The sequence below is a fragment of the Pan paniscus genome, chromosome X, assembly GCF_029289425.2.
Source record: "Pan paniscus chromosome X, NHGRI_mPanPan1-v2.0_pri, whole genome shotgun sequence".
Classification (NCBI taxonomy): Eukaryota; Metazoa; Chordata; class Mammalia; order Primates; family Hominidae; genus Pan; species Pan paniscus.
The window spans coordinates 149,052,239-149,077,619 of NC_073272.2; the positions used below are offsets into that span (position 1 = coordinate 149,052,239).

General features: G+C 50.7%; 3 protein-coding genes across 15 annotated transcripts in view; 1 reads left to right on the plus strand and 2 right to left on the minus strand.

Annotated features, from left to right (window-relative positions):
• The window catches only part of LOC129395209 (melanoma-associated antigen 9-like), a 69,835-nt gene extending 66,402 nt beyond the window's left edge, over positions 1-3,433 (minus strand). For 5 of the 6 annotated variants that reach the window (XM_063601499.1, XM_055106142.2, XM_063601497.1 and 2 more), the window contains exons 1-2: positions 3,293-3,433; positions 596-653 (exon numbers count right to left, since the gene is read on the minus strand). The gene's annotated coding sequence lies outside the window, so the exon portion shown is untranslated. Of the gene's footprint in view, positions 1-595; positions 654-2,970; positions 3,061-3,292 lie in introns of those variants that run through there. The other variant, XM_063601498.1, reaches the window with a different exon arrangement.
• Positions 3,434-3,594: 161 nt separating this feature from the next.
• LOC117974216 (protein EOLA1) lies at positions 3,595-17,425 on the plus strand. 8 transcript variants are annotated; one of them, XM_055106146.2, is made up of 6 exons: positions 3,595-3,941; positions 4,617-4,683; positions 7,965-8,097; positions 8,365-8,480; positions 9,335-9,513; positions 10,313-10,940. In XM_055106146.2, exons 1-6 carry the CDS (start codon positions 3,903-3,905, stop codon positions 10,322-10,324), a joined length of 546 nt encoding a protein of 181 aa, XP_054962121.1. In that variant the 5' UTR covers positions 3,595-3,902; the 3' UTR covers positions 10,325-10,940. The 8 variants fall into 8 exon arrangements, with proteins under 8 accessions (XP_054962121.1, XP_054962122.1, XP_034806927.2 ...); XM_055106147.2 differs by lacking the exon at positions 10,313-10,940 and adding an exon at positions 12,025-17,425 and having other exon boundaries at positions 3,597-3,941; XM_034951036.3 differs by lacking the exon at positions 10,313-10,940 and having other exon boundaries at positions 3,601-3,941; positions 8,199-8,480; positions 9,335-9,905.
• Positions 10,821-12,856, minus strand: LOC112438732 (heat shock transcription factor, X-linked member 3). Its single transcript, XM_024927413.4, has 2 exons — positions 11,979-12,856; positions 10,821-11,519 (listed from the first exon to the last, which is right to left on the minus strand). The coding sequence occupies exons 1-2, from the start codon at positions 12,459-12,461 to the stop codon at positions 11,001-11,003; spliced, it is 1,002 nt and encodes a 333-aa protein (XP_024783181.2). The 5' UTR covers positions 12,462-12,856; the 3' UTR covers positions 10,821-11,000.
• Positions 17,426-25,381: the final 7,956 nt, after the last annotated feature.

Sequence of the window (25,381 nt, forward strand, 5' to 3'; positions counted from 1 at the left end):
TTGGGAATGAAAATCAAGACTCAGGTGCATTCTGGTCCCTTTCTCAGGGTTAGCCGAACACCACCCACATCCCTGCCTGGCCTGTTGATGCCATTCTTCCTAGGCCCACTCACCGCTGCAGCTGCTTTACTTGCACTTCCTCTCCTCATCCGACCACAGATCAGACCTCTGCTGCTCGCTGCCGCCCAGGGAGCGTGTGCACCTACGTGCGCATTGCACCCCACTGCCCAGCACACCCAGGAGTGAGAGTGAGGAGCAGCTGAGAGAGTTGGAAAAGGGAGCCCTTATGTGGCCACCAAGGGCTTCCCTGCTAGCAGCCACATGGTGACTATCCAGCTCATTATGCGAGTTCTAGTTCTTCAAACAAGAGGCCACGGGAGGAGCAACGGCCACCCACCATCCCGGGGATCCTCATTCATGATTTGAAACCACTCTAAGCAGGTTCTGGGGTGTTCGGCAGAAGCTGGCAACCATTCTTGGGGGGAAGGAACCCAGGAGGGGATGCTAGCATGCATAGGAATTGGAACTGGTGATCTGAAGGTCCCCTGCAGCCCTACGGCCTACATCCCATAAAGAGGGACCCTCTCCTCCTCACCTCATCTCCAGCATTCCTGCTTCCTCGAGCTTCTCCAGGGAGAAGTAGGCGCATCTCACTAGAAAAAACAAGAAAGCAGCCCTTTGCTCATTCAACACTTACTAAGCAGATACTGTGCCCTGGGCACCCAGTTTCAGAAATGAGTAAAACACCGGCCTTGCCTTCAAGGAACTCAAGAGACCCTGCGGCAGCCACAGACTCTTACAGAGCAATTACCACCCTGGGTTGCAAGAGCCTAACGTGGGGTGGGGACGGGGGAGGTACAAAATGCTATCAGAGCTGGAGACGAAAGTCTCTAATACTCGGGGTGGGGCTGTGAAGGTGACGTTAAAGTTGTGACTTGAAGGAGGCCAGGAGCGCACCAGGACAAGGCCATGGGAACCGCCGGTGCAAAGCAGGGAGACCTGGAACAGCAGGCTGGTGGGGACCAGTGACTAAACAGCACAGCGTGAACCCAAAGAGTGTTCGGCTTAAGGGTGGGGAGAGCTGAGCCGACTCCCTGAACTGCTAGGACTTAAACCTGAGAAGGCCCAGCAGCGTTTTCACTAGAGGATTGCTGGGGACAGATTTGTGACTTAGAAACTGAGCCGATGGAATGTGGACGACAGACCCGAGGGAAGAAAGACAGAGGCCTCCAGGTTGGTCAGGGGGCTCATGGAACAGTGCAGGCTCCAGACCACGAGGCCTGAATTCTGGAAGTAGCAGCGGGGATGCAGGACGAGGAGCCGTTTTGTCTCATCAGGCACTCCAGAGGCAGGGACCCAGAACTTGGTTATGAAGTCAATGCGGGAGACTAGATAAGGGGAGGGACAGAGGAGTAAAGCATGGCAGCCCTACAGAACCTGAGCCCGTGACTGAGATAGAGAAGAGAGTTTGAAAAGCAAGTTTGCCAGGGAAGTTGGGCTGTGTGCTGGGCGACTTAGGTCGGAGGAGGCAAGACATTAAGAGTGGGGATGTTTCTCATCACCTGCAAAAGAGACGTTAAAGAGACGGTTCCTCTGGACCCCACTGGCAGGCACTGACAGAGCGGCTAGGACACATGAGAGCAGGCCTGGGGGGCTCAGCCCTGCAAGACACAGCCTAGAGCTGCATGGACCCCAGTCAAGTGTTCCCGCCCTTCTTGCTGCTTCCGTGCCCTATGGGGGTAGACACTGGAGGTGCAGTTAGGTCGCGGCGGGCAAGTTTTGACTCTTGCCTAAGGGTGCATCACAGAAGGGCCTCAGCTCCCTCCCCCAGCTCCACCCACAGCTCCACCCCCAGTTCGGCTCTGCTTCATTTCACCAGCATCTCCACCCCCAGCTCCTCCTCCAGCAGCTCCGCCCCAGATGTTCCGCCCCCAGCTCTTCCTCCTCCCAGCACTTAACCAGTTCCACCCACAGCTCTTTCCCACAACTACGCCCTCCTCTTGCAGGCGGCTCCTCCAGAAGCTCTAACCCAGTTCCTGCTGCAGCTCCACCCCCAGCTTCGTTTCCCACAGCCCCACCCTGCTCACCCTGCATCTCCAGTCCCAGCTCCGCCTCCTCTAGCCCCGTCCCGCTTCTCCTACCCCTCTGCCCACCCCAGCACCTTTCAGCTCTTTCCTCCAGCTCTGCACTAACTCCTCCCCCGCCATTCTCACCCGCCAGCCTTGGTGCAGCTTGGCTCCCCCTTCTCCAGCAATTTCCCGCAGCCCCGCCCCATCTGCTCCCACAGCTCTTTGCCACAGCCCCGCCCTGCTCCTCCTCCAGGAACGCCCGGCTTTCCCTCAGCTCCACGCTGCAGCTGAGCTGTGCACCAGGCCCTCCCACAGAGCTTTCTCGTGATTCCACCCTACACCTCCCCAAGCCCCCGCTCCCCTAAGCTGGTTCTCAGGAGTCCGAGGGGTCCTCCGGCAGCTGCTCCTCGCTCAGTTCTCCCATTGCCCCGCCCTGCTCTTCGCGGGGCTGCTTCCAAAGCCCCGACCTCAGCCAGCAGTTTCTCTCAGCCCCGCCCCTCCCTGCCCCGCCCCTCCCCTCCCTGCCCCGCCCCTCCCCTCCCTGCCCCGCCCCTCCCCTCCCTGCCCCGCCCCTCCCCTCCCTGCCCCGCCCCTCCCCTCCCTGCCCTGCCCCGCCCTGCTTCTCCCGCGGCTGCTCCCAAAGCCCCGCCCTCGGCCCCTCCCCAGCAGTTTCTCTCAGCCCCGCCCCACCCCGAGCCCCGCCCGCAGCCCCGACCTGCTTCTCCTGTGGCTGCCTCCAAAGCCCCGCCCCCAAACCTTCCCCAGCACTCTCAGCCCCCCCCAGAGCCCCGCCTCTCCCAGCCCAGCCCTACTTCTCACGCAGCTGCGTTTAAAACCCCGCCCCCAGCCCCTCCCAGTGATTTCTTTCTCCCCCTCCCTCCTTCTCTCAGCGGACACCTGCCTCCCCCTGCTGATTCTCAAGAGTCCGCGAGCTCTTCCTGCAGCTTCTCCTCGCTCAGCTCTCCCACGGCCCTGCCCACAATGGTTTCTCTCAGCCCCGCCCGGCCCTGCCCCACACCCCGCCTCTTATCCCAGCCCCGCCCTCAACCCAGCTCCAAATTGTTTCTGTCAGTCCCGCTAGGCCCCTCCCCCAGCTCCGCCCTCCTCCTCTCAGCCCCGCCTCCACCCCCTCCCCAGCGGTTTCTCCCAGCTCCTCCCTGCTGGTATAGCAGCTCTGGGCCCAAAACTCCTGCCTGGTGTCCTCGTCCCACCCTTCCACTTACTCTTCCTCCTTCCCGTTCCTCTTCCTCCTTCCGGTTCTTCGTCGAGGCTGCCGGTCTCGAGGTCCCCTGGCCTTGGCCTGGTTGGCTGGCGCGCATCAGGGCCAGGTAAAGAGAATAGCGTCTCCTAGCAGCCAGGGCGTGCGTACGTGCGTGATGTCGTCAGTGCGTGTCTTCGAGAATGCGAGATTCATAATGTTTGCTGTCTATATGCCTGGCTGAGTACGTGCCTCCCGCGTACGTGCGTGGTGTGCATACATGCGTGATTGCGCGCCCACGTACGTTCTTCGTGAAAGGGATGACGGGAGCTGTATGAAAGCGGAAGAGTTATAGACCGCTAACACCTGTCACTGGCCACTGGTTTCCCGGAGTTAGCGGCAACGACCTTGCAGCCTGGACACTAGCCAGGCGCTCCCTCTTCTCACAGCGGCCCACGTCTCCTTGCTTGGGAGCCCATCGTCCTGGCTCCGGTGGCCTCGCTGGGTCTCGGGGAGGCAGAGGACTGTTCTTTCCTGTGGCGAAAAGCCGGAGTCGGCCCTAGACACCCACGACTCGCAGGGTCCGTGGTTCCGGAGGCCGTGAGACCTGCCGGGGCTGACAGGTGCCAGGGCCCATGGTGCGGGAGCCTGTGTGCTCAGCCTTCTTGCGGACGGTACCTGAGGGCTGGGGTTTCCCTGGATGTGGGGCTGGGAACCCGTGCGGGCCGCGACCGAGGCGCCTTTTCCTGTCCCCTGCTGTCGGCAGGGTCTCGGCTCCGCTCCTTCTAAGCGCGTGTACCCGCGACGTGCGTCTGCGAGTGGAAAGCCCGTGTGCTGCTCCACACACAGCGGCCCCACCTCAGTCCGGTCTTCCCTGCCTCCCGTTGGCCCTTCTGCTGTGAGCTCGCCTGGACCTGAGGCCGGGCGGTGCACAGCTCTGTGGCCTGTGGCGCCGTGCTCAGCGTGACCTACCCAGAATTAAGCTGAGGACAATGGGATTTAGAGTCACAAACACTCGCCCCGTGACAATGGGAGGGGAAGTGTCATTTTTCTCCCTTCGAATGGAGCATGCTTGGCTGCAAGAATGCTGCTCAACATGGTGAAATGATTTTCTGCCCTGCGGGCTGGTGCACCCTGTGGTCCTTGACCCAGACAGGTGCGGAGGGTCCCACTGCTGTGATTAGCAGAACCAAACTGTGATGTGCACCTGTGTGTTACTGATAAGACCAGGCCTCCCAGCTCTTCTTGGTTTCCAATGCCTGCTAAGTACATGACCTTCTTAGGGCCATTAACCAGCTTTGCTGTCTTGTACTTAATGACCTTTCCTCTTTATCTTCCTTGTTGTGCAGGTAAAGAAGCTAAGTGGAAGAGTGTTTCCTCCTCTGGCCGTAAAGCAGGTACTCTCTGCAGCACCAGGTAGGAGGGGACTCAGTCCCCTTCTTGCCTTTTCAGTTACATCAGTTCCTACTAGGGATTCCACACACACACAGTTGGCGTTTGTTGTGATTTTGTGGTGATGACGAGAAAAGGGTTGGCTAAGAAACTGGGCGGCAGAAAAGAGGCAAACATTCACTGTAGCCATTTATCCCGATGGAAGTGGCCAGGCCCTGTGGGGGACATTCAGCCTCCGTCAGAAGTAATCCAGAACCAAGGAACCTGGTTATCTTTGGTCACTCATCAGAAGAATAATCATGCTCAGGGGCCACAAGTGTGTGAGGAAATGGCACCATGGATGGGTTGGTGGAGGGTACACGGGTGAGTCTTTGTGGAAAGTCATTTGCTGGCAGATATCAGCATCTTAGATGGGCGTGCCAGGCGGCCGAGGCATTTCCTTCAGCATGTCTTCACACAGCGAGTGTTAGAGGTAATGTCATTTCTAGTGGCAAAAGTGGGAAGCAACTTGTAACTCTCCATCAGTGGAGGAATGGTCAGGCAAATTATGAGACGACCAACAATGGGATATCACCCAGGCAGTGAAAAACAAGGTAGATGAAGATTGTCAGGTGGAAAGAATGGGCTTGATGTGCTGTCAAATGGCAAACTCGTGCCCTAGCCTGTGCAGATGTGTTGGGAACAGCAGTTTGCCAAGATGGCTGAAACAAAGGACCATAAAGGGGCTGGCTTAAAGAACAGACAATCATTGTCTCGCAGTTCTGGAGGATGGAAGTCTGAAATCAAAGTGGTGGCCAGGTTCGTTTGTTCTGTGGGCTGTGAAAGACAATCTGGTCTGTCCCTTTCTCTTAGCTGCAGGCGGCTGGCCGGCAATCTTTGGCACTCATTAGCTTGTAGAAGCATCTCCCTTATCTCTGCGTTTATCTTCTCATGGTGTTCTCCCTGTGTGCGTGACTGTCTCTCAAATCCCCCTTTTCATAAGGACGCCAGCCACATTGGATGCGGGTCCGCCCTGATGGCTTCAGTCTCACTTGATTGCCTCTGTAATGACTCTGTTTTTATATATAAGGCCACATTTTGAGGTGCTGGGGTTTAGGACTTCAACATACGCATTTTAAGAGGACACAATGCAACCCATCACAACTGACAAAGGCTCTGAGGTAGAAACAAGCTTGGCATGTTCCCTCAGGGGATGGAAGGCCTGTGTGGCTTCAGGGTGGTGAATAAAGGGGAGAGGAGAGGACGTGGCTGGGGTGGGAAACCAGATCAGGAGGGACCTTGAGTGCCCTGAGAGGAAGTGTGGATTCTGTGCTAGTTGGGGCAGGGAGCCCTTGAAAGGTTTCAGTGGAGGAGTGACATAATCTCATTGTCCCTGTACCAAGATCATTCCGATGGCAGTGTGGTCACAAGAGTGCAGAGGACAAGTGCTGAGGCGGGGGTGGGGGTGCTATCAGGAGACTTCTTCAGAAGGCAGGGGGTTTTAGGGGATTGGATTGGGATTGTGGCCATAGAGATTATGGAAAGGGATCAGATTCAGTGTCGGTTTTGGACACAGTGCCACGGGATGTGGGCCGCAGATGTGGGAAAGAAAGGCAGGGCAGAGAGCAGCTAGGTCTGGGGCAGGAACACTGTAGCTGGTGATGCCACTCACAGAGGTGGAAGGGAGGTGGACTTGGTGGTGATGGTTGGGGTCCTGAGTATGTACGGGCCTGTCCACCTAAGGCTGTCTGAAGGGGGGTGGCCTGCACCACGGGATTCAGAGCAGGACGGTGAGCAACGTGGGGGTCCCAGAAGGAGGGAAGGAGTGTGCCCAGCCATGCTGGGGCTGCTGAGCATGGACTAAGATGAAGACAGGACTGGCATGAGGCCGGCCATGGGTGCTTGTGGGGATAGGTCAGTCAGTGGAGTGGGTGGTGGGGGGGTGGGGAATAAAGGGAGAAAGGTGGGGGTGGGGGCAGAAGGTTCAGAGAGGAAGTAGAGACTGCGCATGTAGACAGCTCTTCTGAGGTCTCGGCTGTTCAGGCTTGAAGAGAAGGAAGGCAGAGCGGGAGGCGCGCGTGTGCTCAGAGTAGGGATGCCGAGCGAGCATAGATGGTGGCTGGTGGCACCCAGGGCCCGGAGTGAGCCAGAGGAGCAGGGTCCAGAGCACAGCAGGCAACCGGCTCGGCTGAGGCAGCTCACCCCAGAGGCGGGAGAAAAGCAGGAGATCTGGAGCTCAGAAGGCTGCAGTGCAGATTGGGAAAGGAGTGAATACCAGGCAGCTTTGGCCCTATCAGGGCTTTGTCTCATGAGGGTGGGTATATTTTCTTAAAATCATAGAGCGTACTAGAGGTTGCGTTTATGTGTTGAAAGGAAGGACAGAGAGAGGAGTAGGGGCAGCTCAAGGGTGGAGTTCAGGGCCAGGGGGCGGGGCCACGGGCCTGAGGGGTGAGGGCAGCCACTATTTCTGACTGTTCTGTTAGGTGCCACGTACTGGGCTGGGTGCTCTTGGTGCCTTATCTCCCATCCTCACAGCCATGTGGAAACTGAGGCATCTCAAGAGTCTGTGACTGGGCTGAAGTTCTGGTTTCAAGCCCAGGGTTCCTTCCAAGGCACAGGGCTGTCCTCCGTGCAAGAGGAGGGGACCCTCTCCCAAGCCACACACGCAGGAGGCTGGGCAAGAGTTGTGGGAAGTCAGAGCCCGTGTGACTGTGGGCTGGTGCCTCATTCTCCTCAGCCATAGAGTGGGCCTCACAGTACCACTGACCCTGCTGGGTTACTTGAAGATTCAATTTGATGATCCGAGGATCATGCCATCCCAGAGGCTGGCACGTGGAAGGCATGTGTGGGGGGTTGCCAGTTGTTCTGATTATCATTCTTCTTTTCTCAGCTCAGATTGGGACAGGGGCGTCTGCTGACAGTGGAGAGCAGTGGTGGGGGAAGGGGCTTGAGGAAGGTGGCACCCAGAGGGGTGGAGAGGAGATGTCTGACTGAGGGCCATCTGAGGTCACGGTGCATCCTGAGGACAGAGCTGAGATTGGATATCAACGATGTGGGCTCAGCAGCCCTGGAGTAGGAGCTGGGAAGGTCAGTGCCTTGGTGGCGGCAGGGCCAGGGCACTGAGAGTATTGGCAGGGCACAGCAGGGGAAAGGGAAGAGAAGCAGAGCGTGGGACTATCCCTCTGTGCTGGAAGAGGGCTAACACCAGCCCCGACTCTCCACTCTGGCTAGGCCGAGGGGGCCCTCTGTCCTCTGTGTTGCCCTAGGGCTCGGTGACCTCTGTCATAGCACTGACCACATGCTATCCTGCCTGTGCCTTCCTCTAGCTGTCCCCACCCTACTCCGGACAGCCCCAAAGACTCCATGGGATGGACCTGAGTCAGCCGAATCCCAGCCCCTTCCCTTGGGCCTGCTGTGGTGCTCGACATCAGTGACAGACGGAAGCAGCAGACCATCAAGGTCAGTGCGATTTAGGCCACCTGAGAGACACGGGGGGAAGGTCAGGCCACTGCCCATGAGCTTGAAGGGCTGGCGTGTGATGCGCTTCTGTGCTTCCGCAGGCCACGGGAGGCCCGGGGCGCTTGCGAAGATGAAGTTTGGCTGCCTCTCCTTCCGGCAGCCTTATGCTGGCTTTGTCTTAAATGGAATCAAGACTGTGGAGACGCGCTGGCGTCCTCTGCTGAGCAGCCAGCGGAACTGTACCATCGCTGTCCACATTGCTCACAGGAACTGGGAAGGCGATGCCTGGCAGGAGCTGCTGGTGGAGAGACTCGGGATGACTCCTGCTCAGATTCAGGCCTTACTCAGGGAAGGGGAAAAGTTTGGTCGAGGAGTGATAGCGGGTAAGTGACAATGTACCAAATGCGCAGACAACGCCTAGGGCTGCCGCCCAAGATCTTGCTTGGGAATTTGGGGGCTTCTCTTGTCATCTGAACTGATTGGCGTGTATAACACAGTTTCCTTTGGCACCACACCTTCAAAGGGGCGGCAAGGACCTTGGGCTGGGGGTTGGTATGGCTGGCTTCCGCAAGCTCTGGTAAATCATTTCTCCACTCTGGGCCGCAGTTCTGTTTCTGAGCTCAGTGAGAAGCCTGGTCAGGGCCATGTGCACGTGGTGTTTGTGGTGTTTGGCTGTGTGTGTTTGCGCATACATGCGTGAGTGCACATGTGTGGCAGAGACCATGAAAAGCAGCCCAGCCCGCCGAATGGGTCAGGTGGCCTCTAGAATTGGGCTGCCTGCCTGGCTTCATGAACCTGCCCCAGCCCCACCACTCACAGCACCCTGGGAAAGTCCCCTAACCTCTAGGTGACTGAGGCCTGACATCAGCACCTGTCCCCTGGTGACCTGCTCAGGCATCACCTGTAGCTTCGCAGGCAGTGGCTGGTGCCCTTCCAATCTGCAACCGCTGCCCTCAGAAGTCTGGCTTGGACCTGCCTCTTACTTGTGTGGCTTCGTGAGGACAAGGCCCTCTCCTCTGCCTTTCTGGAGCCCTCCCTCTGCCTCTCCCAGCATTTTCTGAATCGGGTTTGGTTCGTTATCAAAGCTACGGAAGAAGGACTTGACTCCCTTCTTGTCATTTTGCTGATGCCGTCTTACTCTCTATTGATTGTGACTTTGAGTAACTGTGTTGTCACATGGGCAGGCCTTGGGCTATGGAAGTGAAAGGCATTCATGTGTATCTCTCTTTGTGTACAGGACTCGTTGACATTGGGGAAACTTTGCAATGCCCCGAAGACTTAACTCCCGATGAGGTTGTGGAACTAGAAAATCAAGCTGTACTGACCAACCTGAAGCAGAAGTACCTGACTGTGATTTCAAACCCCAGGTGGTTACTGGAGCCCATACCTAGGAAAGGAGGCAAGGATGTATTCCAGGTAGACATCCCAGAGCACCTGATCCCTTTGGGGCATGAAGTGTGACAAGTGTGGGCTCCTGAAAGGAATGTTCCAGAGAAACCAGCTAAATCATGACACCTTCAATTTGCCATCGTGATGCAGACCTGTATACATTAGGTTAAAGATGAATTTCCACTGCTTTGGAGAGGCCCACCCACTAAGCACTGTGCATGTAAACAGGTTCCTTTGCTCAGATGAAGGAAGTAGGGGGTGGGGCTTTCCTTGTGTGATGCCTCTTTAGGCACACAGGCAATGTCTCAAGTACTTTGACCTTAGGGTAGAAGGCAAAGCTGCCAGTAAATGTCTCAGCATTGCTGCTAATTTTGGTCCTGCTAGTTTCTGGATTGTACAAATAAATGTGTTGTAGATGACTGGTTAGTGTTTGAGGCTTCGTTCTATGTTTTCCCCTGATTTGTTCTGGTCAAAACTCATCAAATGTGTAACTAGCATCCAGGCGACATTACAGAAAGTCTGGGACCTGGCACTGAATGTTTGCCTGGTAGTGACTAGCCGTTAATCAACCGACTCATCCAGGATGAAGAGGACGTCAGACTTAGAGCAGCTGTCTGTCCTTTCAGGTTACTCTCACTCTTCTGAAAGTGTCTGTCAGTTTCTGAAGCATGTGTGTTACCTGCATCACACAGCTACTTCCTATCCTAGCAATACATCCAAAATACAGCTCTAGTAGAGAGAGGTTAACTTGGAAATGTGATCAGTAGTGTTGTCTTATTTTGTAGTAATTTTTTTTTTTTTTTTTTTTTTTTTTTTGGTGATTTAGCAAAGTTTCTAGTTGTTATCCATGAGGATGATGGGCATTTCCCCCCAGGAATTGACTGCAGTGGCCCTTCTCTTCTGAGCCAGGATGTTATGGTGGTTGTACATCCCATGGCAGATGGGGTGGCCTGACTTTCAAGTGGGCCTCTTTGGAGGCCCCTGGATGCTAGGCTAGGGATGCTGAGCTGCTGACCAGACACTTCCTGGCAACATTGGGAGGGACCCATGAGGAAACAATCTCCTGTTTGAAGATACAGGAAGATATTGCCGGAATCAGGCGTCTATTCTTTCTCCTGACCAGCAGGCCAATCTCAGGGGACCAGGTCTTCCTGGGCTTGGCCTCGACACTTCCTAGCAACATCCTTTGCTGAGTGTGTGAAAATGCTGCTTCTCCAAATAAACAAGGACAATGGGGACCAAAGCCTGTCTTGGACAGGATTTCCAGCCTCCCCTGGTTTCTGCCAATGAGATGTATATAATATAGAAGGTTAAAAAAAACACAGACAACAGTTCTCATTTAAATTGTTTATTATTTATTTCCATGGAATTTTGTTTTTCTTTATTAAGACCAAAAATGTGTTTCTCATTAAAAAATGGCAACTTTTATGGGCCATTAGTGGCCTGTGAGTTCACGAATTTGCAGTGTTTCTGAACTGTTCACAGAGTCTACGCTTGTAATCTGAGGAGCCTTCCTACTCCTCCTCATCGTCAGAGGGCTCATTTGGAGACATGACTGAGAGGGAGGCCAACAGAGCGTAGTAACAGATATTGTACAAAGACATTTCACTACCATTATCTGAGTAAACCAGACTACTAGGAATCCCTGTGCCTTCCATCCAGGTAGTAGCCGAAGATGTAAATGTGACATTCCCAGAGGTGCCCTCCCAACTTGGGCCATTTGGTTCCTGAGGGGGCCCATTTCCCAGGGGATGCCTAGTGGCACTCTTCTTGGACCACATGCCAGAGCGCCTGAAGGACTGGGTGCCACTGGACCCCTGAACACTGGGGGCTCCCTGCTGACACATTTTGATTGCTGCTTTCCTGGCATTGATGTGATAGATACGTAGGGAGCGTCTTGTAGCTACCAGATTCTTTCTCTTTGTAGTTGGGACACGGGTCGCTTGCTGAGCGGTGTTTCTGCGGGCATCCTTTCTCTGGATATTCTCCAGGAGCCTGGGCTTGTCTCTCTGAAAATTGGAGTTGCAGTAGATCTGAAACAAAATGAAACATGTTAGTTGTTCTGGGATAAATTATTCCTTTCCCACCTCTCAAAATTATGATTTTGTTTTGCAATGGAGAAAAGAATGCTTTAAGTGGCAGCAAGTGTGGTTATGCTCTACAGCATGACCTGACTAAAGATAAACAATTCATAGATCAAGGCAGTAATATATAAATAGCATGGATTTTGATATTAAACTGCAACCCCGTAGAGGTAATATGCAGGTCTGCAAAAGATGATGCTTACATTATCTCTAAGGGGGTTGTAGTTTAATATCAAAATCCATACTTTTTAAGTTCTATACTTTTCATCTTTCAATAAACAATATTTCACATTTTCAAATGCTATCTTTGACACTTAAGCTCTTACAGTATATTATTTAAATTGGTGTCCTATGAAGATATGTTTGAGAAAGAGAGAAAAGGGATTACAGAAATGCTTTCTACTTTACCATCATTTTCTTGTTTCCTGGAGAGTTGCTTGGGCGTGTTTTGCAGAATCCATAGAGGTTCAGCTGGCGAATGAAACTCGTCAAGCTGTCTGTTTTGAAGATCCTCTCTGCACCTCTCCGTTGAAGAACCTCCCTCTGGAAGAGATCCTTGTCGATGATCACGGCGTCTCCATCATCGTTCCAGCTCACAGACTTGAATGTGTCTTCCTCCACAATCGTCCAAAGCTTTCTTGGGAAGAAGAGCCTAAAAAGGTTGTGGTTGTCTTCCACGTTGACCACGCGTTGGTTTCGGTCTTCTGGTGGTGAGTTATCTTGGGAGCCTGGATCTTGGCTCATGGCTTGGTCCTCGTGCCTGTCCAAAACCTCGCTGGAATCTGGATTTGGATCAGGTGAAGAACCAGATGGGCCCCCGCTTGTTGGCTCTCCACCAACAGATGGGGCCAGCTTGGCTTCATATTCCTGTTCAGTGTTCTGACTCGCCATGGAGCTACACCAGAATCAGGAGCATTTTGTACCCAAGGCCCTTATCACTGTCCTAGCAAGTCCAAAATGCCTTCAGTCAGAGTAGGCGTGCCCAATAAATACTGTCCACAAAATTCTAGAGTCTCGGTATCAGGGCAACCAGTGGCTTAACTCATCATCTGCTGTATTTGTCACATGATGTCACAAAGGTGGCTCTCAGCCAATCTGGAGAGGGGGCCCTGGCCAGGTGTTGGGGGAGTAGACAGGTGGCATGGCCTTCAGCTTCTCCCTCTTCTAAAAGTATAAACAGGCATGGTTCAAGGTCCCAGAAAAGTCTCCCATCTTCTGACAGTCACATTGTGTCATAGGGCCAGGCCCCAGATGAGCTGAGAAACCATGGCTCTATGGCCACTCCCAACCCTGAAGACAGGGGAGGCCATTTGCTGGCCTCTAATTTGCTCAAGAGCCAGCCCCTAGTTATCCCTAGCTTGGGTTTCACCAAGACTGCCTGACTCAGATGGACCCCTCATGGGTGACTGCCTTCTAGGAGATGGTGGTCCCTACCAGGCTGTTTGGCCTGATCTGTGTGGTAGCACCCCTCTTTTCCAATCCCCCCCCCATCTCCTTCCTGCTTTGGTCTCTTCCAGGTACTCCTAATGATTGGTTGGATGTGCTCCAGTGGGCCCAGATAAAGTGTTTCTTATTCCCCTTGGTCAAGTTGTCCCCAGAGTGGTGCTGTGCCTGAGCATGGTGGGAGCACTCCCCTCACTCCTCTACCACTGTGTTACCCAGAGCACCATTTGTGGTTGGATGGCCACATCCTCAGCTGTGCTTTGGAGTCTCCTGTGGAGCTCTGCTTGCCCCTGCATCTCACCCTCTTGCAGATCACAACAGGAGATTACCTTTAGTTTCATTTTTGCCCATAAATACTGTTTTCATTGCCCAAGACATGTTCATTTCTGAGGCCTGCTTTACACAGACTAGCCTAAGAAAAGTTTCTGCTTGTCTAGTTAGACCTGATTAAAGTAATCCATCACAAAAGTGCCATCATTATGTATTTGAAAACAGATGAGCGTATGAGTGTGTGTTGGGGTGGGCAGGAGGAGGGAGAAAACCCAAATGAAAGCCATGTTCAACCCCAGATGAGAGGATACGACAGTCTTTTTGGTGATACATTTTCTCTAGCCATTAAAGACAACTTTGTTCTTAATATTCACTCTGTATAGGGAGACAGAGTGATACAGTGGAAAGGCCCCAGACTGAAAGGACCCTGGGTCCTTGTCCCACTGAGTAGCACCCTTTGCCCACTCAGGGTCGGCCCTGAGTGCGAAGAGGGTTGGAAGAGGCTCTTCCAAGGTGCTTTTCAATCTCAGGGCTCTCTAGTCCTTCATGGTGCCCCCAGTGCCTGAATGCAGGCTTGGTTCATGGTCACCAAGCTTTTTAAACAGGTTTACAAAGGTTTTGTTCAAGGACTCAGTGTAACCTGTAGGCACACACACTCTGAGGCTAAATATTAAAATAGAGGCCATTGGTGACATCTCTAAATGAGGATCCTTGAGTATGCAATTAGACAGCTGGTATCTTTCACTTACATACCGAAGTGCTTTTTCATAGGGGAATTCTTAAGACTGAGAATGACATTTTGTTGTGGCTTTTGCGAACTTATAAACTCTGCTGATTACTTATATAAAGGCTTTTGGCCACTGGGTGGGAGGGGAACGATCATGAAGAAAATTACTAGGGAAACTACACGGTGGCATTCAGCCAAGAGCTGGTATTGATTTGATTTAGTCACACTATGTCATGTGGCTTCTATAGGACCATTAGCGACCATTGTCCTTTGTTTTAAGTCACAGAATGTACACTGGGATTTCGAGTCTAAGACATCAAGCTCCTCTTGTCCCCTGGAGGGAATATTCAGGGCACTGACTTAAGTCTAGTCCAGAAGAGTCATGGTGGGAAATCCAGCCTCCTCCGGCTAAGCCTCCTCAGTCCCCAAAGATGAGCTCTGCAACCTTCCGCAACCATTCAGACATTCTTTATGAGTCACCTGCCACCTGCAAGCCACTTTGAGGAAAATGGTTGGTCTTCTCTTCCATGCTCCAAAAGCCCCTGAGATGGCCCCTCTGCGTTGCTGCATTATGAATAAAATCATCATGGTCAGGCGACCCAAGCAGAGCACAGCTGACTATGGTATGAGGACCAGTGGCCCTGTGGAAAGCGGTCTCAGTGCTGACTCGCTGCAGCTTCTTTGTAGCTATGCAGCAATCAAGAATAGTGCTGAGCTCTTGATGGTGGGGCCCCAAGGTATGAGGCCAGCCACAGGCCAAGACTTGCTGTGTAGGCCTTGCCTGTCGCACGATCCCCCAGGCCCTCTTCATCCTCCCCGTGGCCTCTCAGGATCTTCTTCCCTGCTGATTTCTCCCAGGCTCCAGGATGTGTCCCTGCAGTTGGTTCATCCCACCCCAGAGGAGTCTTTCTAAACTGTGGCTCGGAACTTGTCAGTTGCTTAGGCACCAACTCCTCACACCTCCAAGGCCTTCCTTTCCCAGCCTCGTTAGCCACTGGGCTGCTCTTTCTCACACACTCAGGTATCCGCCATGCCACCTGCCCTTAACCCTCCTTCACTCAGCATTTGCTTGATGCTGGGTCCTGGGTAAGACAACTCTCAACCTATTGCGGGATCTGGCCAGCAGTCTGCAATGCAACGGTGCTCTCTCTTTGTTCCCAGGCAGATCGGCAGGTCGAGAAATAATAGACACACGCAAGATAGCAAAATCTGGGTCCAGGGGGGTCACCGCCTTCTGCTCCCACGGTGCCAACAACGCACTGGATATACCGGCATTTATTATTAAGTTTAGTGAGAGGGCAGGGGAAGGTTAGTGAGGGATTTAGGGTCATTTGATTATGAGGTGAGATGGTCACATGGGGATGAAGTAATTCTTTAACATAACATCTGTATGCAGAAGTACAGTATACAGGGATAAGAATTTATGATATAGTGTGTGCATCAGTAGTTTCTAACAGAGCCTTAAAACAGAAACACAGTCTTTCCATGACCTATGATTAGCAAGATACTAATCAGCAGTAACAGTTGCAGCAAAAGCTGGTTACAAACAATCCATAGAAACAGGACGTGAAGCTAGACAACCGGTTAGACCAGAAATTCTCAGAAGGGAGTATGCCTTCACCCTGAAGAGGCCTAGAAGAGCCGTGGCAACGTGAGGGAGTTTGTAGCCCTAGCTTATCCATATGGACAGGTGCTCCTCATGCATCCGTTTATAGGCTCCCCACAAGGATCGCATTCCATTCCCAGAGCTATGAACATCTGCTTTTCTAGGCTAGGAATCTTGGTGATGTGAAACCTCCCTGACTGCACGTCCATTCATAGGCTCTCTGCAGGGGAAAGCACATCACGTGCTGTTGGCTCATTCTGGCAGTCCAACCTGGCATTGTCTTTACACAATCCTGCATGCAATTATGTATTTACAATAATCAGGAGCATTTCATCTTTTATTCCATAGCAGTAGTTTCAGGGGGTCTCCCTACATCAACCTCTGGTTCCCTCTGGTGCTGTTTTCTGAGCACACTGTGAACTTCCTTGCTGGTAAGGGTGCTTGTGCTGCCTCCCCTATGGGAATGCCCTTTTCAACCCAGAAGTCACTCAGCTTCTCAGGGTCCAGGTCACTCCATGAGGTCAGCTGGCAAGGCTTATTCCCAGGGGCTGGCCTAGCACAGCTCTCCACCATTGGTTGGGTGGATCCCGAACTCCTATGAGGTTGGGCATGTTGATGAGCCGTCTCCCCTCTGGACTAAGAGGCCCATGAGGATGGCGGAGACCACAGTGCAAATGTGGCCCTCAATACATGTTGGATGAGGAAAGTTCTATGTCACCAGGAGCTCAGTGGGGTTTAGCATCCTTGGACATGGCTCCACATTAGAACAGTGATAACAGAACAATTCTTGTGAGCTCCTATTGAGACAGGAAAATAGGGTCTAGAAACAGGGAACTTAAGGCCACTCTGTGCTAACTTCCTAAAAGAGAAAACACCAGGGTCTGGAGGCAGGAAATCTAAGGCCAATTCACTCTGACTTCCCAAAGCTGGATCAAAAGGAAAACACCGGGGTCTGGGGGCAGGAAACCTAAGGCTGATTAACACAAACTTCCTAAAGCTAAACCAAAAGACAAAAACCCCATCTCTCCATGCTGAGTAACAAAGGATCAGAGGCTACTCTCCCTACAACCATCCCTCTTCCACCACATCTCAGATGGAAAGGGAGGGGAGGGTGCCTTGTTGACCGTGGGCCAAGCAGGGACCATCCCTTCATCTGCATAGGGTGCCAGTTCACCTCAGCCTTTAATTAGCCACAGACCAAATCCTTCATCCAGATAAGGGGTAGTCATTAAGAACCTCAAATAGGGCACTTAAAGCCCAGAAAACTTTGTAACTGGGCCCTTGAGCCACTTGCTCAGACCCACTCTCACCTTGCAGAGGGCTTTCTCACTTTAATAAATTCCTGCTTTCACTGCTTTGTTCCTGCATTTCATTCCTCTGCTACTTTATGCATTTTGTTCAATTCTTTGTTCAAAACGCCAATGACCTGGACAACTCATAGTCAATCTGCTGTGCTAAGTGCTCTGCTAGTCTGTGTCATTTACTGTGCACACCCATCTCTTGGGTGGATATTAGGAATGAGCCCATTTCTCCAGTGAGCCAAGCTAGGCCATGGAGGGGTTGAGCCATGGTGCAGGTTCTGCAGTGAGGAAGCAACAGGGCCAGAATAGGCCCACATGGTCAGACTCTCAGACTTACAACCTTACTCAAGTACAATGAGTGTTCCAATGATCTGAGCAGAAGAAGTTGTCTTTGTAAGCAGAAAATGGCTGAAGAAAGCAAAAACAGAAGACAGAGCAGATTAGTCATTGATGTGGTTTGGCTGTTTTGTCCCTCTAAATCTCATCTTGAAATGTGACCTTCAGCGTTGGAGGTGGGTTTACTGGGAGGTGTTTGGGTCATAGAGGTGGATCTCTCATAAATGGTTTGGTGCTGTCCTTGTGGTAATGAGTGAGTTCTCTGTTAGGTACAAACCACCCCAAAGAGCTTCTTGGTACTGCCAACACTCCCCGCAAACCTCCCCGTGCTGCCCACCCTTCCCCCAAACCTTTTTACATTTCCAAGCCCTTATCTAGGCACCGCAGTGAAGCCAGCCTGATAGAAGACTTTACCTATCAGGCCTTGCTGCGATAAAGCAAACCCCAATTACAAACCGTCCGGACCGAACAGGGGGAGGTTGTGGGAAGCATAAACAAACTTTACCTACACCCTCCAGTACCGTAAACATCACAAGGTGATATGTGGCAGAATTAACCAGCAAACAACCCTGGGATGCAGCCATACCAAAGGACTCCCTCAAACTCCCTGCCCCAATGTAAACCCCCTATTCTGTAAGCTTGGGGCTGCTTTCCTTGACTGTTAAGGGGGCAGCCGACAGGTTAATAAAGGCTTGCCTGAACTTGGGGCTCTCTCTCTCTCTCGTCCTTTCTCTCGGCTAACCTTACATTCTCACTCTCTTAAGTTCACATGAGATCTGGTTGCTTTAAAAAGCCTGGCAGCTCTTTGTTCTCTCTCGCCATGTGATATGCTGATTACCCTTTTGCCTTCTGCCATTGACTGCAAGCTTCCTGAGCCCTTCCCAGAAGCAGATGCCAGTGCCATGCCTCCTGTATGCCCTGCAGAACCATGAGCCAAAATAAACATTTTTCTTTATAAATTACCTAGCCTCAGGTATTCCTTTATAGCAATGCAAAACTGACTAACATATAAAATTGGTACAGGAGTTGGGTGATGCTATACAGATATCTGAAGATGTGAAAGCAGCTTTGGATCTGGGTAATGGGCAGAGATATCAGAAGATATCAGAAGAAGACAGGAAGATGCAGGAATGTTTCAAACTTATTGGAGATTTGTTAAGTGGTTTTGACCAAATTGCTGACAGAAATATGGACAATGAAGGCCAGGCTGATGAGGTCTCAGATGGAAATGAGGAATTTACTGGCAAAGGTCACCCTTGTTATATCTTAGCAAAGAACTTGGCTGCACTGGGTCCATGCTCTAGAGATCTGTGGAAGTTTGAACTTAAGGGTGATAAATTAGTGTATCTGGCCAAAGGGATTTCTAAGCAGCAAAGTATTCAAGATGTTCCTTGGCTGCTTCTAACAACCTGTCTCAGATGTAGGAGAAAAGGAAAGACTTAAAGTTGGAATTTATAATTAAAAGAGAAGCAGAGCATAAAAGTTTGGAAAATTTGCAGCCTGACCATGTAGGGAAAGAAAGAGCATTTTCGGAGAAGAAACCAAGCAGGATGCTGAGGAACCACTTGCTGGAGAGATTTGCACGACTAAAAGGGAGCCAAGTGCTACTATCCAAAACAATGGGAAAAAGCCCTTGAAGGCATTTCAGAAATCTAGGCCCCTCCCATCCCAGGCCCAGAAGCCTAGTGGGTAAGAATGGTTTTGGGGGCCAAGCCCAGGGCCCTGCTGCTCTCTGTAGCCTTTGGACACTGCTACCTGCATCTGGCTGATCCAGCTGCACCCATGGCTCAAAGTGCCCCAGATACAGTTCAGGCCACTGTCTTGGAGGACACAAGCTATAAGACTTGGTGGCTTCCCCATGGTGTTATGTCTGCAGGAGAACAGAATGCAAGAGTGAAAAAGGCTTGACAGCTTCCACCTAGGTTTCAGAGGATGTATGTGTTGAAAAGCCTGAGTGCCCAGGGAAAAGCCTGCCACAAGGGTCGAGCTCCTACAGAGAGACTCTACTAGAACAGTGCTCATGGAAAATGTGGGGTTGGAGCCCCTACACAGAGTCCTCATCATGGTACTGCTGAGTGGGATTGTGGGAAGGTGGCTGAGAATGGTAGAGCCACCAGCAGCTTGTACTCTGAACCTGGAAAAGCAACCGGCACTCAACTCCAACCAGTGAGAGTAGCCATGGGAGCTGCACCCGCAGAGCCACAGGGATGGGTATGCACAAGGCCTTGGCATCCCACCCCTTCCATCACTGTGCCTGGATGCAGAATATGGAGACAAAGGAGATTATTTTGGAGCTCTAAGATTTAATGACAGCCCTGCTGGGTGTCAGACTTGTGTGGTGCCTGTTGCCCCTTTCTTTTGGCTGATTTATCTCTTTTGGAATTGGAATATTTACCCAATGCCTGGATCACCATTGTATCTTGGAAGTAAATAACTTGTTTTTTTATCTTACAGGCTCATAGTTGGAAGAAACGTGCCTTGAGTCTCAGATTTTGGAATTTTGAGTTGATGCTGAAATGAGTTGAGACTTTTGGGGAACTATTGGGAAGGGATGCTTGTATTCTGCAGTGCAAAAAGGATGTGAGATTTGTTGGGGGGTCATGGGCAGAATGAAACAGCTTGGGTATTTTGTGCCCTTCAAATATCATGTTGAAATGTGAACTCCAATGTTGGAGGTGGGCCTAGTGGGAGAGGTGTTTGGGTCATGGGGGTGGGTCCTTTATGAATAACTTGCTGCTGTCCTCACAATAATGAGTGAGTTCTCTCTGTCTGTGAGTTCACATGAGATCTGGTTATTTAAAAGAGCCTGGCAGCTTCTCCTTTTCTTGCTTGCTCTCTCACTCGCCATGTGATATGCCAGCTCCTCTTTTGCCTTCTGCCATGAATGGAAGCTTCCTGAGCCCTCACAAGAAGGCTATGATGACGCCATGCTTCCTGTACAGCCTGCAGAAATGCGAGTCAAAATGAACCTCTTTTCTTGACAAATTACCCAGCCTCAGGTATTCTTTTATAACAGTGCAAAAGTGACCAACACAGTTATTTCAAAGTTACTTTCCTTCTAGAGTTAAAGATGAGGGGACACGCTTATAACACTGACTCAGGTTGACTGAATCTTCTGAGTATTTTTGTATTTTTTTTTAATTGGCCCCTTTGAAAGTTCAGTATAATTATGTGGCATTCGGCACAAGTGACCCCATTCTGGTTGGGTCTGGTCAGCCAGGGCTTAGGGAAGGAGGCTAGTCCACAGCAGTGGCATCCCCTGAAGTTTGTTTCACACAGGCCCCTGAGTTAATGAGCTTTGCTTGGTTTGCTTATCAGCCATCTTTCCACTCTTGCTGTAGACAGGGACACCTGGATGCTCATAATTTGCTTTTTTTTTTTTTTTTTTTTTTTTTTGAGACAGAGTCTCGCTCTGTAGCCAGGCTGGAATGCAGTGGTGTGATCTTGGCACACTGCAACCTCCGCCTTCCAGGTTCAAGTGATTCTCCTGCCTTAGCCTCCCGAGTAACTGGGATTACATGCTGGGATTATGTGCCAGCATGCCCAGCTAATTTTTGTAGTTTTAGTAGAGATGGGGTTTCACCATGTTGGGCAGAATGGTCTCGATCCCTTGACCTCATGGTCCACCCGCCTCAGCCTCCTAAAATGCTGGGATTACAGACGTGAGCCACCACGCCTGGCCATGGATGTTTGTAAAAATTAATTAGTTTATCCTGTTGCCCTGCTCAGAGTAAAATATGCTGGTTTTCTTTTCTACAGTATCTTAAAAGCCTTTTGTAACAATGTTTGTGAGCAATTGTGTTAAAATTATTCTGAATTAATATCTAATGCTTGAACACACACTGTGTGTGTGTGTCTGTGTGTGTGTGTTAAACTCAAGTATAGCACATGGAGCCTCTGTAGGTGATAATTCTTGCCTCTTGGGTTCCCTGGAAAAAGGAAGTCCATATGGAAAAGAGAGGCAGTCTCCAGGTAGAGATACATCTTCAGGGATTTTAAAGGAAGTTTTCAGCTTGTGTTCTATAAAAGCACCAAAGGTGACTTGTGTGTATAGCCCCTAGGTTGGAGGAAAGCCTTGCTGGTTTTTCTTTTTCTTTTTACCTTGCTGGTTTTTGCTGGTTTCATTGCAGCATTTCAGCTCTCCTGCAACACCACTGACATTTCTCTATTGTTTTTCTCCTCCACACTGAGACCTATTGGCTCAGAAGTCCACCAGCATAAAACCCAGATTTTCATACTTCTAAATTGTTTTCAACATAGCTCAACCAGGAAGATTGTTAGGCATTGGAGGCCTTCCTGGCTTTCATACCCTGGTAAACCTCACCCCACATGTGCTAACCATAGATAAGATGGAGCCTTGTGGTTAGAAGACCCCCAAGACACTGTCTAGCTGCTGAGAAACATCACTCAGACCCATAAGCTCCTTCTCCAATTTCCATCTCCCCCAGCAGTTCTCTTGCCTTCCTCCCCATTTGATGGTGATCCCACACCCATAAACTCTGGACAGTCTTTTACTCTGAGGATGTCCCCGCTTCTGCTACCCTATCCAAGCACCACCCAATAAAGTTGTTTGTGTGGTACTGCCCCTGGTTGGTCATAGCATTTTTCTTGATCAACCCCCTAATCCTGCACAGTGTGCAATGAACTCTGCTGAACTTGGAGTCTCGCACTTAGAGGGTGATGATTATCTGAGCTGAGGTGTGTGATTTTAGGGGGTCTGTTTGGACTGTTACACTGATAAGGCCAGAAGGCCTTAGAAAAGCACACCAGGCAGCCTTCTCACTGGGACATGGAATGCTGCTGTTGTCTGGTCTTGAAGCATCTCAGCTTTCCTGCTGCAGTAGAAAACTCTCTGACTGTTTTGGAACCCAGAAGTCACAAATTACAATAGGCTTGTCTCGACTCTAAGCTAAAACCCAAAAATGTCCACTCTGGGCTGTTTCAGACTCATGTCAAGCTGTGCTGAACAGAAAGCAGGCATAGCTCGATGCACTGGAGGGGTCTTTGACCCTGTGATCCTGGTAGGTTTTGAACACCCCTCTCTGGAGTTTGAAACTGTCACAACCTAGATGCTGTCCTGGACTGTCTGCCTCCCTTGCAGATGCCCATGATGAGGGGATTGTTCTCTGGTGGGGCCAGCGAGAGTGGAGCTGTTCATGAACACTGTATTTTTGATGTAGACAGGTTGCATTTTTTACTGGTAATGCTGTCAAAAGCTGCACATTGAGGGAGGGCACCCAACAGGAATTGTGATCCCTCTGCCCAATTGTGACAGATCAGTCTTAGACCTTCTCTCTGTGATGTCCACTGCTGGTGACTTGTGTCCAGCGATCCACATTAGTTTCAGTTTGGGAAAGTGGACAGACAGCCTGGCTACTTTCTTTCCTTGCTTCTGGCCTACAAGTCAGGCAGTAGGATTATCAAATGCAGCTGTGCCCAGGGAGGGATTATTATTTTTTAAATTGTTGTTCTACACTGCTCACTGCATGAATGAGCAGGATGAAAAGAGTAAACCCACTTTGGAATCTTTTGGAAATGCGGGATTTCTTCCTGACTGCTTCCTAAACATGATGGGCCTTTCTGTTCTCATGATGCTGTATGACAGTGTTTTTCTGTAAAAACAGTGTCATCTCTCTTTCATATAGCCCTGCCAGGCAAGAAGGCCAGGGGGAGGGTAAGAGATGACTGAAGCAATGTAAAGCTTTTATTGTTGAGTGGGCCATGCTGATTTTATAAGGATGGAGGAAAAAGAGAATGAGACATCTGTAGAGGTGTGGGAGAAGGCATTGTGATCTTGGTGTTTCAGAACTATTCCTGAAAGCTTTCGCCTCTTGCTGAAGGAAAACACCCCATGCTGCCTTTGAAAGCTTCTGCAAGTTTTGTGTATCCAAAATGATGGCCATGCCTGAGACCACACCTGACCCCACCGACTAGGGGACAGAGGAGGTGGCCCCAGCTTCTCCATGTTCCCCTTAGAGCACCTCCAGGTGTCCTCTGGATCTGTCATGCACAAGCCAAACTGTCTGCAAGGGAAACCAAGGATGGAACTGGATTATGTAGCCTGTACTGGAAAACCTGTGACTGGCAGGAGGTGCTAAAGTGGGAGGCCACAGTGTGGCACTGTTAACCTGTGCTGCCTGACTTAGGTACACCCTCTTGTGTTGCCCAAACTATGGTACACTCTAAGTTTGCAGGGAGACCATGTGTATGCTCGGGTATTGTACAGCTTATGTGCCCTGCCTGTCATCACACTGCCTCAGCCCTGGATGGCTTCCAGGTCAGCTCGAACTTCCTGTGCAGAGCTGTGTTTTACCTGAATTGATGCCCCAATTGATTGAATTGGCCAAGTATAAAGAAAAAGTACTGAAATTTAAGAGGGAAGCCACGTGACTGTCTAAGATACATCTCTTTGGTTAATGGGGTTTGTGTTAACTGGTTCAGTACAGGACCCCTAACAGGCACAAGTGACACCTATATGCAGCTTGGTTTCCACCCTGTTGTGTCAGGTCCTGTGATAATTTTCCTGTAATATGCCTTGGCCAGTGGGGTGCACTGTGAAGAAAAGAGTTCACACAGCAGGCCTCACTGCTATCTTTGGCAAAGCCTGCTGCTTTCAATGTTATCCATTGGCTGGATTCTCAGGACTTGGATTTGGGAGGGATTCCACCTTTCTCAGAACTGATCAGGGTGGTTCACTATACCCAAGCTGCTTATGCAAACAAAAAGCTGCACACTGCTTTCCTCCTGGGAGTCTGGAATTTTGGTTCATGCCAGGCAGAACTGCTTATGTGACCAGTGCCAAGTTCAACTCATGGATGATGAGGTTTTACTGAGCTCCACTGGTTGGCAGCATTTTACATGTGTGGTCACACCTTGTTGTGAGGGAATTAAGTGCGTTCTATGTGACCCTACTGGGAGATGAGATGACTCTGGAAACTTGTGTCTGGTCTCCTGCACTTCTCCCTGTGCACCCTTTCCCTTTGCTGATTGTGCTTGGTATCCTTTCACTATAGTAAGTTGTCGTCGTGGGTAGGACTATATCATGAGTCCCATGAGTTCTCCTAGTGAGCTACTAGACCTGATTCAGTGGTCTGGGTTCCCCCATTTCATTTTGGGGACCCTGACACACCTATCCATCCCTTTCGTCTCCCACTCCAGGGAATTTCAGATTAGGACGCTGCTGAGAAGAATCATAATGGCCAAGCTTGCTTAAGTGCTTCTTAGGTCTCAAGGACTGTTCTCAATGCTTTGCAAACATCCATAGATTCTATTGTTCCACCCATTTTGTGAAGGAAACTCCGAGTCCTATCTATGCAGCTTTTCTGTAAATCCAACTCTGTTCTAAAACAAAATGGTTAGGTTTCTAAAAAGTAAATAGTAACAAGAGCATTGGGGAAAGAAACCAGACTTGAAGTAAGATCAATATGGCAGTGAAAATTCCTGTACCATGTTCTCCTGTTGTATCTCTAAGCCTGGAGTCACAGTCAGCCCAAATATGAGAACTGCACAAGAGGTGTGGACAGGAAGACATCTATGAGAAAGATTTTGTTTACTGACCAAGAGCTAGGAAGACAGGCCTTTACAGCATACAGATAATGAGGGACAGAACCTTTTTATCTTGCTTGCTCTGCCTCCAGGCCAGCCTCTGTCCTGAATCTGTAACCTGTGGCGGCAGCATCAACCACAGCTGGGCAGGCACATAAACACTCCAGGCAGTGATTCCTACTCTCTGATAAGAAATTTCATCCAAAAACCCTGGAAGGATTGCAAGGAGGAAATGAAAAGCACTTGTGCAGGTCACAGCAAGGGGCACAGGCTAACAAAAAGACTGAGGCCTACTCATAGGTGTGTAGAACACTTCCTCTCCTCCACGCCTTACCACTACATCAGGAGGGCTCCTGTGTAATAGCAGGAGAATGGCACTGAAACAACTGTGCATCTCAAACTTCACTTAAAAAGTCTCTGGGGAAACCCAAGATGACAGGGGCAGACCAAAAAAAATGGAAACCAGAAGAAAGTTCAACCTCTGATGCCTCTAGCTCCACAAAACAGTAAACACAGTCTAACTCTTAGTCAAATAAAAATAAACTATCACTGTAAAGGCCTATTTTCCTCAATTCCATTTACC